The sequence below is a fragment of the Puntigrus tetrazona genome, chromosome 24 (genome assembly GCF_018831695.1).
Source record: "Puntigrus tetrazona isolate hp1 chromosome 24, ASM1883169v1, whole genome shotgun sequence".
In the NCBI taxonomy this organism is placed as follows: Eukaryota; Metazoa; Chordata; class Actinopteri; order Cypriniformes; family Cyprinidae; genus Puntigrus; species Puntigrus tetrazona.
The window spans coordinates 12,898,807-12,915,926 of record NC_056722.1 but is presented as its reverse complement, the minus strand read 5'-3'; the positions used below and the strand labels follow the sequence as shown (position 1 = coordinate 12,915,926).

The 17,120-nt window shown below is 39.6% G+C and overlaps 1 protein-coding gene across 1 annotated transcript; it reads right to left on the bottom strand.

Moving 5' to 3' along the window:
* Positions 1–757: 757 nt before the first annotated feature.
* Positions 758–16,246, bottom strand: crispld1a (cysteine-rich secretory protein LCCL domain containing 1a). The gene is given in 16 exon segments (XM_043225831.1): positions 758–1,234; positions 2,417–2,550; positions 2,645–2,720; positions 2,854–2,926; positions 3,581–3,624; positions 3,699–3,829; positions 3,916–3,979; positions 4,110–4,173; positions 4,715–4,861; positions 5,125–5,225; positions 5,344–5,459; positions 6,652–6,784; positions 7,764–7,882; positions 14,672–14,702; positions 14,704–14,962; positions 16,045–16,246. Coding segments are annotated over 15 exon segments (1,509 nt in total). The 5' UTR covers positions 14,928–14,962; positions 16,045–16,246; the 3' UTR covers positions 758–1,182.
* Between the last annotated feature and the right edge of the window lie 874 nt (positions 16,247–17,120).

Below are 17,120 nucleotides of genomic sequence, written 5' to 3'. Positions count from 1 at the left end.
AGCTGCTGTCATCTGAACGTTCTGAAACAAGTAGCAACATTTAAAAGCCATTAGATGAGTGCCCAGCTAAAACGTTTCAGAGATAAAAAAATTCCACAAGCGATGTATAGATAACACTTTCGTGCTAATGTTTTGAGGACATTACCAGATTAGTAATAAAAAATGTTCCAGTAACGTTACGTTTAAGAGAACCTTTCCACAGCCTCTGTTTCATTTTTGGTTGTGACCAAACCAGTTGAGATCCGTGGCATAGTTCAACCAAAAGTTCTGTCATCATTTACTCATCGTAAAAGTGAAAAAGGTGGGTAACCAGTCGATGTGAACTATTTCCATACTACAGAAATCAATGGCTGCCGTCAGCTGTTTGCTTACCCACTTTCTTCAAAATATCAAAAAGAACAAATTTCGCACAAGTCTGTAACAAATTCAGGTTGAGTAAATAATGACAAAATATTCACTATTCCTTTAAGGAATTACAAAAAGCACCTCAAATTTATTTGGACATAACATAAAAGCTAGCTTTTTTTTGTAACCTACGAAATCGTTAAATCATAATACAGTTGTTTTTCTGAGTCAGTACATAATTCCTATGCATACAGCACCTCATTAGAATTAATACTATAGACAAGCTATTCACAACAAGCTATTTACAGTGTTTAACGATGTAGACGTTTCATATTATGCTTGATTGGATGTTTTTAGATGTAATATCCTGCCCTGCAGGATTATACCCACATTATTAATTAACTTCAAAAACCGTATCAGCAGTCCTTTCTTGCCCTAAAGCAAAATACATATCAAAATAAATACATGATGAAAAAAGAAAACAAATCCGTAAATGAGCGAGGACTTCCTCAACATGTAATGAAACTAAAACGCTAAACAGTCTCTAAAATGTTCTTTACAACAATAACAGAAGATTAAAACTCCTTAAGTGCTTTTTTTCTCTGCAACAGAGACACCATATTCCCTGAATGATCCTCTAATTACATGCTTTTTAGGCGATACAATGGCTAATCAGCTTGATGCATTGGAAAGGGTCTCCATCTATAAAGCAAATACTTACTTTAGTCGACATTCATGTGAAAGAAAATACAGCACAGGCTGGTTAGAGCAGAAAAGGCCTCACAATGGTCACTATTACAGCCCGTGTCGATGAGTGACCACGATTTCAGCACACGCTCAAATAACTGCGAAAACCCTGAATGCCTTGCCTCCCGTGGGGTTCTGCAGGCTGCGGGAGAACACGGAAGTTAAATAAGCAATGTTTCCCGACCCTTAAAAACAATTGTGTCCGTAAGGACTGGTATTTGGTTGAAAAGCTTATTTAGTAGCGCTCTTAAACAATTCATCACGTCCAAAATAGCGTAATATATGCATGTGTACTGTTTATATACACAAACATATGATATATATTTTAAACATATTTACAAGTATATTATTACGTTTTATAGTATATTTAATATATAAACATTGCATATTTTTCTTAATTATATACGTGCAGGTGTTTGTATTTATATATGGGTCAAAGTGAATGGTGTAATATGTGTAATACGGCTTTAAATTAAAATGTTTTCTGTTTGAATTCATTGCCGTCTTGTTTTCGGTTTTCTGAGCTAAAAACAAATATCACACATTTTCCCTTGATCTACTGAGCTTGCCCACTAAAATATCATTCGGTGTAACAATCTTGTCAGGGATATTTACAACAAAAATCTATTTATGACATATTAAAAGACAAATTAGTTTCACCCCAAATACTAATTAGTTGTAGTTTTACATTTTCAGAATTTACCACTATCCTAGGCTTTGCCCATTTGTGATTTTTTTGACTCATTTAATACACAACATATAATATGCTTCCTAATTCTTTACGTATATCAATGAGTCAGAACATGCATGTTGTTTGATTTTTCACATGGAAATTGTGTTTAACTTAATAACAATTCAACCAAATCTTGCCATTTTATTGTCCAAAAGTAGACACTTTACTTACATTTAATGTTCTTTCTATAGACATTAAATCACTTCTGATTGAATGAATTTAGTGAATTTCTTTTGATGCATCTTAATGTCTTTGACCCATATACATTTACAGTACACGCTATGTACTACATATTATGTAAACAAAAACTTATATTGGATGCGATTAATCGTTCGTCAGCATTATTATTTAGTGCAAGTAGAAGTTGTGACTACCTGATGGGATTGCTATGTTCGCTTTAACTGTAGAACACGTTCATTCATTTGTAATTTTGCCTACCACACATTCGAAGTGACATGCTTGGAGTGGAAAGACTGGTACAGCTCTACCCTAATCAGCTTTGTTAATAAAGGCCTGTGATTTTACAAGCTTAAGGAGAAACAGGCCGCCTCGCACCAGCTCCACACAAGCCAGTTTGGGGACAAAACCTACCTTTCTGAGACCACGCCGTTCTGGTGCGAGGAAATGTACAGCTTCCTGTTGTCTGTGGGCATCACGTCAACGTAACCACCTGATTCGTTTCTTAAAACGCCGGCATGGACTGCAGATCTGCATATACTAGATTTCTGCAAAACAAATTTAAATTTAAAATTAGGTCTTTGGTGCTGCGGCAATCTTCTCGCTTTCAGTTTGAGTTTGAAAAATTAAAAGAAAGCTTACATCTGAATAAATTTTGGTGCCAATGACTCGGGAAAGGTGGGGATTTTCTTGCAGACAGTTTCGAGGACAGTAAATCCTTGAGGGAAGAAAAGACAGGTTGGAAAGATTTGCTTGAGAGTGTAATAATAGTAGGCTATTGGCAAGTTTTGTTTCAAAACAGATTAGATAAAAGAACATGGAGGTTCGGTTCATTACAGATCGAGTTTTACCTTGGACAGTGTCTTACAGGCTTCTGGTAAGGGCACAGCGCAGAAACTGTAGTCTCACATGTGATAGCTTTTACTGAAACAATAGAAAGATGATGAAATTATTAGGGGAGGTGCTGTATGCAACAATCTGGATCGATCTGGACCCTTGTGTTTTTGCACTGGTGTCGTGATTTTTTGTTGTTAGTTTTTATTTTGTAAAGATACTGTAACTGACTGACTGTACAATATCGTGCTTTTTTCCACAGCTACTTAGAAAATACATACAATACCTTTCGGTTTCTTCACTTGAACATCTTTAAAGGTGACTTTCTTAGTATTTAGGTTTTTTTGCACGCTCAGATTCCAGATTTTCAAATAATTCTCAACCAAATAATGTCCTATCCGAACAAATCATACATTAACGGAAAGCTTATTTATTCAGCTTTTCTCAAAATGGACCCTCACGACTGGTTTGGTGGTCCAGGGTCGCATTATATGTTTTCCACAAACAATATTAAGCAGCACATCTGTTTTCAACATTGATAATAATACCAATAATAATAAGAAACGCTTGTTCAAAATCGAATCAGCATTATTAGACTGATTTCTCATGGATCAAGTCACACTGAAGACTCGAGTATTATATAATATTCAGTTTATAAAATAATGAACTGCTAAATGACACAGCTGACCAATCAAAATGAAGTATTACTGAGTATCATGTAATATATTCTAAATGGTCATTTACCTGTAACTTTGGATACTGTGAAGGCATTGGCGCTCTGGTATTTCCTGCAACATTTTCATTATGTTAGATGGAGTTGTCTCTAATGCGCAAGAAAGGCAATCTTAAGCAGACTGCTTACCCAAGGGACTGAAGTCCATTTTTGTATGATTTGATGAAGAAGTCCTTTCTGCCCTGTCTTGTGACATCTATCCAACCTCCATCATTATCAATGACACCGTAATGAATGCCTGCCCGACAAATACTGGATTGCTGAAGGCGAAGATATAAATCAATGTGCGACTATATGTGATAAGATAAACTAAAAAAAGGAAAAATAAACTTCATGCCTGGCTTACCATGTCATAATACACCGTTCCAACCACTTTCGCCGTGCTGTCTAAACAACCAGCAGGACACTGCATTACCTATTACAGATGCAAAAATAATAACAGTAATAATTTAGAAAAATAATAGCAGAAACCTTAATATTGGAATTATTGTTATTATCATGAAAAAGACCTATGCGATGCATATGGCATGTTTTTAATCTCACCTATTGCATGTGGTGCCTTTACACTGGTCTCTTAGCTTTGTGTCACATGTCACAATCTGGGCTGCATAACAAAGCAGAAAAAAACAAAGGTGGTTCATTTATGTTTAGATATGCTGTATAATTTAGCAGCGCTGCAAAAATGCACAGCTCCGTTCCTGCAGTTTTGTAAAAGCAAGCCGTGGAATTCCAGCAGGAGCTCATGGTGGCCAACAGCAGGAGATCTCAGCTTTCAGTCCAAACCCGCTTTCAGCAAAGGAAGCAATTTAAAACCCACAAGTATTCATCGTCCCCAAAGCAAACATACTCAGCAGGGAGATCACCATTATGAGAACAAAAAAAAAAAACTCCTCGCTGCACAAAGCGACTTACAACATTAAATATACGTTTGAAAAAAAAAAAAAAAAAAAAAATCGACAGATCCATGATCCATGCCTGGTGAACATCAAAACAATCAGAGTAAAACAGTAATAAATTTGCATTTAAGCAATTTTTGGGTGCAGTCACGTTCAGAAAATGTATTTAGTTTTTTCGAGCAGAACTTTTGTTTCTGAAAGTGGTGCCCTGATGATGCTGAAAAGTATAACTGGAGAACCACAGCTTACACATCTGCTCTTTGCTCACAACTGCATTTGGGCGTCTGGTTGGACTTGGGGCCTGTAAACGGGGCCCGGGGCTGTGAGGGGCCTCTGGTTCTATAGAATTTCTTTCGTCTGTTTCCTCACGTGGGCTTTGTCTATTTGTTCCATCACCTGAAAGTGAAGCAGAGAAATGAGTAGTCTTACATTTTGCCTGGATGCTATTCTTCAAACAATCTAGAAATGATTCATTTAACCCTATATCTACGCATTACTATTCAAAAATTTGTCTCTTAAGCTCACCAAGGCTGCATTTATACGATCAAAAACACAGTGAAAACTGTCCTATTTTTGTCAAATGTCCCTGAAACAGTACTGAAAGGTAGTTTATGTGTGGACAATGTTGGCAGCTACTGCATTAAAAGTTTAGAACAAACCTTTATAACAGAGGTTTTCTCTGCACATTCCTCCATAGCTGGGTGGACAGGCAGAGCAAGGGGTGCCATGCTTGTATGGGGCATATCCCCACCAGTTACCCCTGTACAGGACGAAACACACATGAGGACAGACAGCACTGACAAGCTATCGTGACATAAATGCCAGAGAATGAGAGCAGTGTTTAATAATAAATGAAGAATAATGAATAAGTTACTCACTTTGGTGAGTAGTTGCACACAAGATAAACAGCCTTTGCCCAGATCTGGCCCCACACATTCATGTTGTAACACACATTGATCGCACAACCGATTCGACTACTAGTTGCCCAAACAAGCTGGAATCAGTAAGGAGGCAAAAGAGTTCATTAGTTATAACTGCCTAAAATAAATATCTTTAAATTGCCTTAACATAGTCTATTCAAATATTTTTGCATAGGTTTTTCCACCTTGTCCATACCCCAATCATTAAAAAGAACACACAACAAAAGAAAACAAGTAGTTATATCTACATGATTTAATTTATTTGTTGTTATAATTCAACCTTTCCCTGTTCATTTTGAAACAAAACTATAGTATTGTACACAAATTGGATAAGAGAATGTTTTAAAATAATCTTAAATGTTTAGTTTATCCCGAATTGAAAATTATTTCAATTTTTTATTTGCGCAAAAAAGTATTCTCGTACAGATGAAAAAAAAAGTTCAGCCACTGATGTCACATAGACTGTTTTACTGATGCATTTACTATGTTTTCTGACCTGGGAACAATTTAGTTGGGTTGCTATCTATGGAGGGTCAGACAGCAAAATTATCTTCATATGTGTTCCCAAAACAGGTTTTTATGGGTACGGAACGACATGAGAGTGAGTTATTAATGACAGAATTTAGATTTTTGTGTGAACTATCCCTCTAATGGCGTTTCTGTTAATATTTTTTTTTAGCTCAAATGAGAATCTGATTGGGACGTTGTCAGTTTTCCTACTCATTGTGTGAAAAAAGATACTTCACAAAGAATCTCCTTTTGTGTAAATTGTGTAAGTTTAAAATTTTAGCTTTTACTTTCAATTAGACTTTAATGTGGTGGATTGGTAACTTTAACTGTTTAGTAATAGAAATATTTTGTGTTCATTAACGGTTATTGCACAGCTAAAATTCTGAGGTCTTGAGACATCTTTAGTTTTAATATGCAACGTCATGATTTACAACCATTACAATTGCCCTCCAACATCTAAAATCAATATCAAAAAGGCACCCAGATATCGGCCCTCATGTTCACTGGCAGCAGACTGAAGCGCTTCAATACTCTGCTGTCTGGTGCTCTCCTGTTTAGACTCCAAGCCATTCAAAAAGGCTGCAGCTGAAGTGCTGACAACCAGAACGAGAGCACATATTACACTGGTATTAAAATTCCTTCCCTGACAACCCATACATTTCAGAATTGTTTTCAGATCTGTCAAATGCATAAATGGGTGTGCACCTAAATACACATGTGATGTGCTTATGAGGTATGCTATTACTGTATACCTACCTGAGTATAGTGGGTACAGACTGGACCGCTGCACCTAAAAGGGCAGTGAGGGTTACATTCCTGGGGGTACGGGAATGAGTAGTCTTTGACCTCGTCATACCAAGCTTGTACATGAGAAGTAGGTGGACGGTACCTGGGGTAAATATTACAAAAAGCATAATTAATAGCCTAAATTTAACGCACTGGACTAAAGCAATTAAAGTCAGTTGATTTTTTTTATTTAAAGCTTTTTATATTTTAATGTATTTTAAGTCCAGTCTCTAGTGTCACATTCTTTAGAAATCAAATATATAATTCAATTATTATTATCAGTAATGAAAACAGTTGTGCTACTTAATATTTCTGTGGAGACATTGCATGATACTTTTTAAAATGATGCATCATTAATGATTAGAAAGTTCAAAAGAACTGCTTTTAAACTATGTTGACGTGTTTACTTTTGCTTCTGAAATATTTAACCTCTCCTAAATAAAATGAATAATTTCTTTCCGAAACTTCTGAACAGTCGTTTAGCAGCCCTCTTAGTTTTTGTGTTATGTAAAGTATAATAGATTACATCAATACAATAGTCCAACATGGTCAAATAAAATAAAATGAGAACATACTTACAAAACTAGATATCTAATTAAACTTCTAGAAAGTGTATCAAATCCTTGATAGAAAATCCCTCAAGCGCTAGTATCTTTTAAAGATCTGTTGACACCAACTTCAAATATTCTTCAAAACAGCCCACTGTAACAGCGTGGTACCTTTGACTTCATTTCTAGGTGGACTTAAAAAAAAAAAAAAAAAAAGTGTGCCCTTACCGACTAAAGCTGTAAACCCAGCCAACCGGATTACAGTTTGCCAGATCTAAAAATAAGTCTCTAGTTTTATATGCAATAAGCATCAAGCGGTCAGTGAACAGCATGTATGCGGTCTATCTAGTGTGCAATCTGATATTGAGACTGATGTTAATACGGCATTTCACTAGATTAATTTAAATACATGTTGGACCCATTTAGGGACCCCAAACTTTTGAACATTAATAAAACTAAATTCTAGCTGTATAGAAGGTCGACTCAATGACCAGTAGGCTCACTTTGCTATAAAACACCAAAGGACATTCAGACCTTCCCCAGTGCACTCCCAGGTTCTGACCAATCTGAGGCAGCAGGCCAGCCGGGCCATGTTCCCACAGGCAGGTCTCGGCCCATTCCTGAGCACTCCGCTCCAGTTCTGTGTCCCACACCTAAAAGAAACACAGAGACATGGCTGAGATTCAGATGGAAACGGGTGGAAGGTAGAGCGCTACAGAAACAAAGCCGTTTAGTCCCCAATCTATGTGTAGTTAAGGTTACGACCTGTTTATAATGCGGTTAACAGGAAAAGGATTTAGTCCTGTGAAAGTCAATGGATGTTGTACTTAGTAATAATAGTAGGACAGTTTCTGCAAATTCTTCGATGCAATGTGGCCTCGTAGGCTGGAGAGTGAACCGGGTTTCTTTCTAGTTTATTTCTCTTTTGCCTGGATTTAAACGGCAAAGTGATACAATAATGTTCTCCATATGTTTCTGTATCTGTCTTCTGTAGCTCCCTCTTTGGTCACAAGCTACATTTACACGTGCGTTGTACTGACCCATATTTTAATGTTTAATAAAAACATCTCGTTATTCTGGAGAAGTAAAACAGCACTTTCACCTTGAATGGAAAGCATACAAAACTCAAGGTTGGAGAGAAACCTGAGCCAGAATTGTGGCGGGGGTGACGGGGGAGTTATCTGCCCTGTCACTGCCCATACATGTTACACTTTTTCCCTGGGAAGTCCCAAAGCACAGTCCGGCGGTAAACCTGCCCCAATAAGGTCCCTAAAATAGCTGAAACAATTGCCTGAGACATTAATCCTTGAAGTGAGCACCTGCCAACTCCGTGTCTGCTTGGTTTGCTAAGCCACCCATCAAAGTGGGCCTTTATAAAGGAATATTCCGCATTCAATACAAGTTGCTTAACGGCAGCATTTTAATTCATCCCTCACTTTCTTAACAAGAGAAATAGACTACAATGGAAGTGAATGGGTCGTTTTTGAAGGATATTAACTTAATTAATTTTATAAAATTGTGCATCATTCTAGTGCATCATATATAGAGTACTTAAATCTGAAAATAACGTTTTTACGTTAATGTTTTCACTAAAATCCACATTATTAACATCTATATTACTGAAACGTATTGAGTATTTATACACTGGCTTCATTCACTTCTATTTTAACGGCCTCAATGTAACCCAGGATGGTATTTCTTTTATGTAACGATCAACTAAAACAATCAATAATAACCTAGTGAAAAATAAATATAATAAATGCATTTTAATAAATTTATTTCATTTCAAATTTATTTTCATTTACCCACACGCATATACATATATAACTTCTAAACTGGTTTACCTAAAGTATGCTAAATTGAAACAAAACAACTAGTTTTGTACTCAATGCTCTTGAATAATTGTGCTGAAGCAGTGCAACTGAAAATATACTGAAGTATAAATGAGCGCGCTAAAGTAGAACTATTGCAATTCTGCTTTGATTTATAAAATATATAAATGTTTTGCAGCTAATGACCATTATTTTTCAAGTGTCACACAATCCTCAATAATAGTGACATTAAAAGTAGTGCATTGACAAATAGTACTCCAAATAAAGCGTAGTTATATTTTTCATATCAGTAAGTCTCGAGCAACGTGTCTGTAAATACGTCTGTGTATAATAGATTTGAACTATACTATAAAAAAATGACTAGAGTTTTAAAAGCTTTAGGTATTAGGGTGTACTAAATCATGCATACAACAAAAATCAAACACCCCTCAACCACAGACCGTTTAGTGGTCAAAATCCAAAAGTGAACATCAGTTAGGGTTGAGGTACAGATTTGCGCATTTCTACCAATAAATGCAAAACCTGTGCCTTTAAAAAGGGTAAAATGATTCTGTTTGCACAGCCTTCTCGGCAGGGGAGGCCCCCAAGAATCCGACCGCACTTAGACAGGCCCGGTAAAGGAAAACACGTCCCTTCTGTGCAGACACTCGCACTCTTTCACACGCCATTGTTTACTTCATTTGACACCTCATCAGCCGCACGTTTGTTGGTCATCTGGTCACATTCCAAGAAAGTGAAAAATTTCCAACGTCCCTCAGGAGCTCTTTTTTTCGAGAGGGGGAACGTATTAAACGAGAAACGTAGAGTCATTGCAGCTGCTACGCAGGGTGCGTGCGCCTGTTGAAACGGGGGGGACTGTTGATTGCTGGATTCCGGAATTCTGCTGTTTTGCCTAGAATTCCAAATCCGGAATTATTTGAGGCTGCAGAGGGCCGGAGCTGCGCATCATCACATTCCATGTCTCCAAATCCATCACACCATTCCTATTACTCTCACTCTGCTGAGCTGCCCGAACTCCACTCCTGACACCCGGTTAACAATCCCTGCAAGGCATCTCTCAAACCACCACCAGTCTTTCTGAAAAGCTGAAATATAAATAGGTCTTAGTGTTCAACAGGTCCATGCACCGCGTATTTTTTTCTTCTGTTCAAAGAGCGTAAATTGTAGTGGTCTCGTGGTGCTTGTTTGTTTAGTGTGCAAAGGAGCCTGGCTTCAAATTCTATTTTTATTTTAGCTTGAAGCAAATAGCTACCAAGAAAACGTTTGGAATTATTTATTTGTTATTACAGAAGAGTGCGCTCCACGGCGGCATTCATTTGATAGATACAGTAAAAACTGCTGAATTGTGAAATAATACGATTGAAATAAAATTACTTTTTATTTTAATCTATTAAAAATGTCATTTATTCCTGTGATGGTAAAGCTGAATCCAGTATTCAGTGTCATACATGTCAGAAATCATTATAATATGTTGGTTAGGTGCTCTAGAAAACATTTGTTATTATTATAAATATATAAAAATTTGCTGCTTAATATTTTTTTATATTTTTAAATCAGCATGTATATATTATTTAAACAGAAAAGATTTCTTTTTAATTCCGACTATTTAAATTTTTTTGGTTTTCACCGTATTTAATCAAATTAATGCATTAAAAAAATGTTGTAATTTGTAAAATTGGTATTGTAAAACACAACAAATATGAACACACCTTAAAGGGACAGTTTCTATTTAAACTTGTCACCAAGCCAGCAGAGGGAGCCCTGACCTCTGGGTGATCTGCATCCACTCCCTCTGCGTTAACTTCCTGTTCCTGGACTATAAAGACTGCAGCAAGCCACTCACCTGCAGGTTGCATTGACAGAATGCAACCTCACACCAGGATCCAGCGGCTTTTCACCCGAACCATGGCCAGGTATGCACCTTGCAATGTCTTTGCTAACCCTCAAGCAGGGCACCCGATCACTTGAGGATTATACTCAGGAATTTCTGGACCTGGCTTACTTCTCTGATTTACCGGACTGTTTGCTAATTGAATTTTTTCACGAGGGAATAAATCAGCCACTCAAAACACAACTTGTTCAAGAGGGTCCACGTGAATCACTTGCACACTTTATTGAGTTTGGTTTAGTGACTGTGGGGTCAGCTCTCACGTTGGGTATTATGGAGGAAGAAGACACTGCATTTATTCCCAAGATGGCCGCCTTCCCCGAGCCGCTGCCCAAGATGGCCGCCTTCCCCGAGCCGCTGCCCAAGATGGCCGCCTTCCCCGAGCCGCTGCCCAAGATGGTCGCCTTCCCCGAGCCGCTGCCCAAGATGGTCGCCGCCTTCCCCGAGCCGCTGCCCAAGATGGTCGCCGCCTGCCCAGAGCTGCTTCCCAAGATGGTCGCCGCCTGCCCAGAGCCGCTTCCCAAGATGGTCGCCGCCTGCCCAGAGCCGCTTCCCAAGATGGTCGCCGCCTGCCCAGAGCCGCTTCCCAAGATGGCCGCCTGCCCAGAGCCGCTTCTCAAGATGGCTGCCGCCTGCCCAGCGCCGCTTCCCAAGATGGCTGCCGCCTGCCCAGCGCCGCTTCCCAAGATGGCTGCCGCCTGCCCAGCAAAGCCTCCAGTGCCCGCGCCTCGTGCAAAGCCTCCAGTGCCCGCGCCTCGTGCAAAGCCTCCAGTGCCCGCGCCTCGTGCAAAGCCTCCAGTGCCCGCGCTGCGTGCAAAGCCTCCAGTGCCGGCGCGCTCGTGCAAAGCCTCCAGTGCCCGCGCCTCGTGCAAAGCCTCCAGTGCCCGCGCCTCGTGCAAAGCCTCCAGTGCCCGCGCCTCGTGCAAAGCCTCCACCCTCCACCTGGAGCTCGCCACGGGTCTGCCAGTCTCCATCGCCGCCGTGGGTGAAGGATCCCTCGCTTCACCGTCCCGCCTCCGAGTCCCAGACTCCACCTCGGCTTGTAGACCCGCCGGCTTCCCTTAGGCTCCTAGCTCCCTCCTCTCTACCGTGCTCTGTCATTCCACCAGCTTCACCAGGCTCCATCGTCTCTCCGGCTACGCCTTGGTCGGTCGTCGACCATCCGTCGCCTCAGGATTCCACTCCTCCAGCTTCGCCTCGTCCCTCCATTCCTCCGGCTCTGTCAGGCTCCTCCCTTCCCCCGGCTCCACCTCAGTCCTCTGTCGCTCTGGTTCCGCCGCGTCCTTCTCATTCCCCGTCTCCGCATCAGTCGCCGGCCTGCGGTATTGCCTAGGACCTCCAGCGCCGCTGTGTCACCCTGGCTCTTCGGCTCTCCGCCTCAGTCTCCCCGACCACCTGCTCCGCCGCCGCCCGGTCGGCTCCATGGGGTTGATGACCGTTACCTCTCCATGGCTCCTCCCTCCGTCGGCTCCACCACTGACCATCATGGCTGGGTTCTGGATCGCCTCCCGCTCCGGACTCCTCCCGTCTTCACCCTGGCTCCTCCCACCGTCTCTTCCTCCCTGGTCTCAGTTTGCTGACTCCTCCCCGAACCCCTCCCAAGCTCACAGTTATGTTTTGTTTTGTGGAGCGCCAGGAGTCGCTCCTAGGAGGGGGGCTATGTCACCAAGCCAGCAGAGGGAGCCCTGACCTCTGGGTGATCTGCATCCACTCCCTCTGCGTTAACTTCCTGTTCCTGGACTATAAAGACTGCAGCAAGCCACTCACCTGCAGGTTGCATTGTTTCGCCTGTCTCATAGTTAGATCGTTCGTGGTTTATAGTTTCTGGTTTTGACCCTGTCTGTTCTCTGATTCTCTGATCGTTTGCCGCCTGACCTGATCTGCCTGTCTCTGGATTTCGTTATTGCCTCGCCTCCTATATATCTGTTAGCCCTGTTTGACGCCTGCCTGTTATGACCATGCCTTTGTTTAATAAAAGCCTGCACATGGATCCGCACGCCTCAGACCGCTCATTCGTGACAAAACTAGTGCTGTCAAATGATTCATCGCAATTAATCCAAAATAAGGTTTTAGTTTACATATTTTACACACACACACACACACACACACGAGTATACATTTTAAATATTTACATGTATATACATTTTTGCTATTATATTTTACATTGTATATAAATACATTTAATATATAAACGTAACATATTTGTTAAATATATACATATTATTATATTTACATAATACATGAACACAGTTACACACATATTATGTAAACTTTTATTTTGGATATGATTAATCGCGACCCTAATCCGAACCTTTTTTTGAATAAAGATTTTGAATAATGTGAAGAAACTGTTGAAGAAATGAAGAGAAAATGTTCATTTTTGAGCATTTAACACCTCTCGGGAGCCGGGGCCTTTGTAATGTTTGGTGGTAATCCAGCCTGACTAAGCATGAGGAAACGCTCCTTCTGAAACAATATTTAACTGCATTTGTTTTACAACACTTCAGCTACTGACATTCTGCTAGTTTATATCCACGAGTCAACACTGCATGTGCTGAAGGGGTTCTTTGTTTCACAAACTGACTGGAAGAATAATGGGAATAACAATTTCTTCCATCTAGACAATAATCCTTCACACAGAACAATATATATGTGCTTTACGTGCAGACTAAAGTGCGTGGTCCTTTGTTAAACAGCTCATTGAAAACTGGCAGTGCTTGAGCAAAGATATCAGGGCACAATCATGCCACGAGCGTCGAACTTTCAGCGAAGCAATAAGTTCACCGAAGCAACTGTTTATGCAACCTTCAAATATGCATATTATTTTGCATATCATCTCCATCCTGCAATAACACCAATTGTCTGTAATAAATCTCGTCTCTCTTTTTTTCCTCATAAACCTCTTGAACCCCACCATTCACTTTGCAAACAAAGACCGGGTAATTAAAAACAAGTACACACTTGTGTTAGCATTCTTTTTAAAGGCTTAAAAGATCACACATAAACCATTTATACTCTTCAGTTAGTTTTACTAACCACGCGTGAATTTGTAAAGCCTCTAAATGATCAAATTATCAGAAACCTGTTGTACATAAGTAGTCATAGTTATTGTTTTGTTTAGCAAAATAATCGCCTTTTAGCATCATTTCAAAAATGTCCACCTTCAGGTCATGAGATATGAAAACTTAAGAATAGCTATGTATAACAATTTATGGTAATCCATGCATCATTTATGTTCAGAAAAATTTGTTTTATGATGCAACAGGCTTTTTTGTGCATCTCTCAATTATTGTTGTACTGCATTGAGTTATGTTTTGCAAACAAAAATAACAAATATCATCTTACAAAGAAGTATTAAGTCACAGCTTATATTAATATGTTAACTATAAGTTCTTACTGAAGTTATTTAAATCTACAGTTTTTTTCATCACATACAGGCTATAAAAAAGGCAATTCATGTTGTTCCCCATTATATTAATTCCTAATTCTTACACTTTTGTGATATGCTAAAACGGCTACAGAAAGTCATTTTTGCAAAAAGAATATGTCATGAATTTGAAATGACAATTTTTCCGTCTATGGGGTACTAGAACTTAAAAAATAACTGTTGACTGCAAAACAAAGTGGTATTGTGTACGTACCACTAAACCACAGTGGGCAGTTTTGCCTTATATGTGTTATTCAGCATATTTTATCTTTGTAGCAGTGTAGAGATGTTTTACCATGTATTCCATGTTTGAAGCCGTGGGTAGACCTGCCCCGGAGTTTGTTGTGGAGGTCCAGGATGGCTTGCATGTCACTGGCAGTGATGGCCCTCTTGCTTCGCTGTCTCTCCACCATCCAGTCTCCTTCATCGTCCAGGTACTTCTCCAAGAGAATGCTGAGATCTGTGGCGTTAAACAGCACCATGGCAAACACACTCTGGGTAACCAGCAGGAGAGAGAGACTTCTCAGTAACGCAGAGGTTGAGTGGCCCATGGTTCTGATGGTGACGTCTGATGCTCTTCAGGTACCTGAAGAGAAGAGGAAGAGCTTTTTAGGCAATATAGCTGATGAATAAAACAGGTACAACAAAAAGAGAAGGAGACTGGGGGAAAGGTTGACTTGGAAGAAAAATATGGCAATCTTGGAAAATTCGTCCAAGCTTTTGTTTACATTTTGAAAATTATAGGCTATACCGCGAGGAACATAAATATGCAGATGAAGGGATGGTACAAACACGACACAACGTTTACAACTAGCCTTGGGAAGTAAGAACTGAATCAGTTCACTTATTATTTTACATCATGATGCAATTACGTCATCACTTGGTCCCTGGCATTCTGCCTTGCTGCTTAGGCCTATTGCATATGTGTCAATTACGTTTCGTCACATACTATTATAAAATAATTTCTGTTTGTATTTTATTGTTCATCTTCAGTTTATGAGTCATATAAAGTAACCATGTCTGCAGCCTAATTTAAAATCTAATAAGAAGGTATGCTTTTATATGATTTTATTCAGTTGATAAAAGTACATGTTTAGCCCAGATCTAAGTATTTATTATAATTTACTTCAAACTGCAAAATATTATTGATTTGAGATGTTTTTAAAAATAATATGTAGCCTACTACAGTGATCTCAATTAATAAGCTTAAACATATTTCCACCATGCTTTATTTAAAATTCTGATTCAAAAATTCCGAAAACTTCGAACACGGAGTTCATTTATTTAAAGGCTTATCTCGATTCATTCTAAAAGATCCGATTCAAAAGAACGATTCGTTCACAAATTTAAAACGCATGTTTATATTTTAACTTTTCAACTCAACGTCGTATCTGTACGTCAGATGCACGACGTCCAGTAGACCGTCAAATAAAAATATAGCTCATATTTAATGCAAGATGTGCGTAATGATGCACTAAAACCACACCAAATAACAAACAGCTCGTTTTTTTTGCCAAGACATAGTGATAGTAGTCTCTTACAGGAAATGATGCTGTATGGTACAACAGTCCCAACATTAACACATGCAGAACGTGTGAAGACCATGCCTTGAATCGCAACCCGATTAAAAAGCGTCTATTTTACGTTACGCTTGTAAATGCCGATTACCTGAGACACGGTGTCCGGCGGATGAGCGCTCACTGTTATCTGCGGACTTGCTAAAAGTTTCAGCACCGAGCAATTCAAGTTTAGTGACAGCGACGTTTTTGCGAATGCTCATCCATAGATCCCAAAGCATCCGTGATCGCGCTCATAAATGCAGTTTAACGACCACCGGTGCGCTCGGTGCGAGGAGGGCTGCAGCATCTCTTTAAATCCACGCTCAACTTCTTTTACAGTGTCGAATTTCTTTGTAAACCACACCTCCCGTGTTTCAGTCAACCCACCCGTTATCCCGAATCCAAAGAAATATTTACACTGGATTGTTATTATTGTTACGCAATGTATTGCTATCCAGTTAATTACGCATGTACTCAACTCAGCAGAGCGTGAAATATTCCTTAGATCTAACACAGATGCAACACGATCCCAACTTTCTGGTTCCAGCTTTTTTTTTTTAAGGGCCAGAGGGACATCTATGGCATGCTCCAGTTTGGGTCTGCAAGTGGCCGCCTGCAATGTTACCTGTTCTTGGGAAGCTTGGGAAGAAACGTCCCGTCCTGTGTAGTTCACAGACTGATGTGTAGGCCTGTTCAGAGATGTGCATGAGCGGAGAACCGACGTAACGTGGCTATTTCACATACTGCTGCCTTTCTGTCAGATCGCACTACAGGCTGGTCATGCTAGCATCACCTCTCTCATTAATAAAGCATTTCATCCCAACAAAAACCCTGCTTGTTGGTTACCGTTATTTTGTTTTGCACTATCCCCTATAGATCCTCTTGTGCATAAAATCCCAGAAAATCAGCGGTTTATATTTAAACCACGTTGGCCCCATAAATCATTCAGTAGTTGGATCGCATTTCTTACCAATTTTGATTTTTGACCGTTGGTCATTATCTGCATTCTTATGTATGTATACAGGGTTTTTTAAGCTGTGCTGTTTGTCTTTGGGATTTAGAAAAATGAAAATGAAAGCTGATTTATTAAACTCACTAGGTCACTAATCGCATGAGACATTTGTGGTATCTTGCTTCCCCGTTAATTGGCAATTTTTTTATAATAACTAGTTTTTGAGTAAAAAA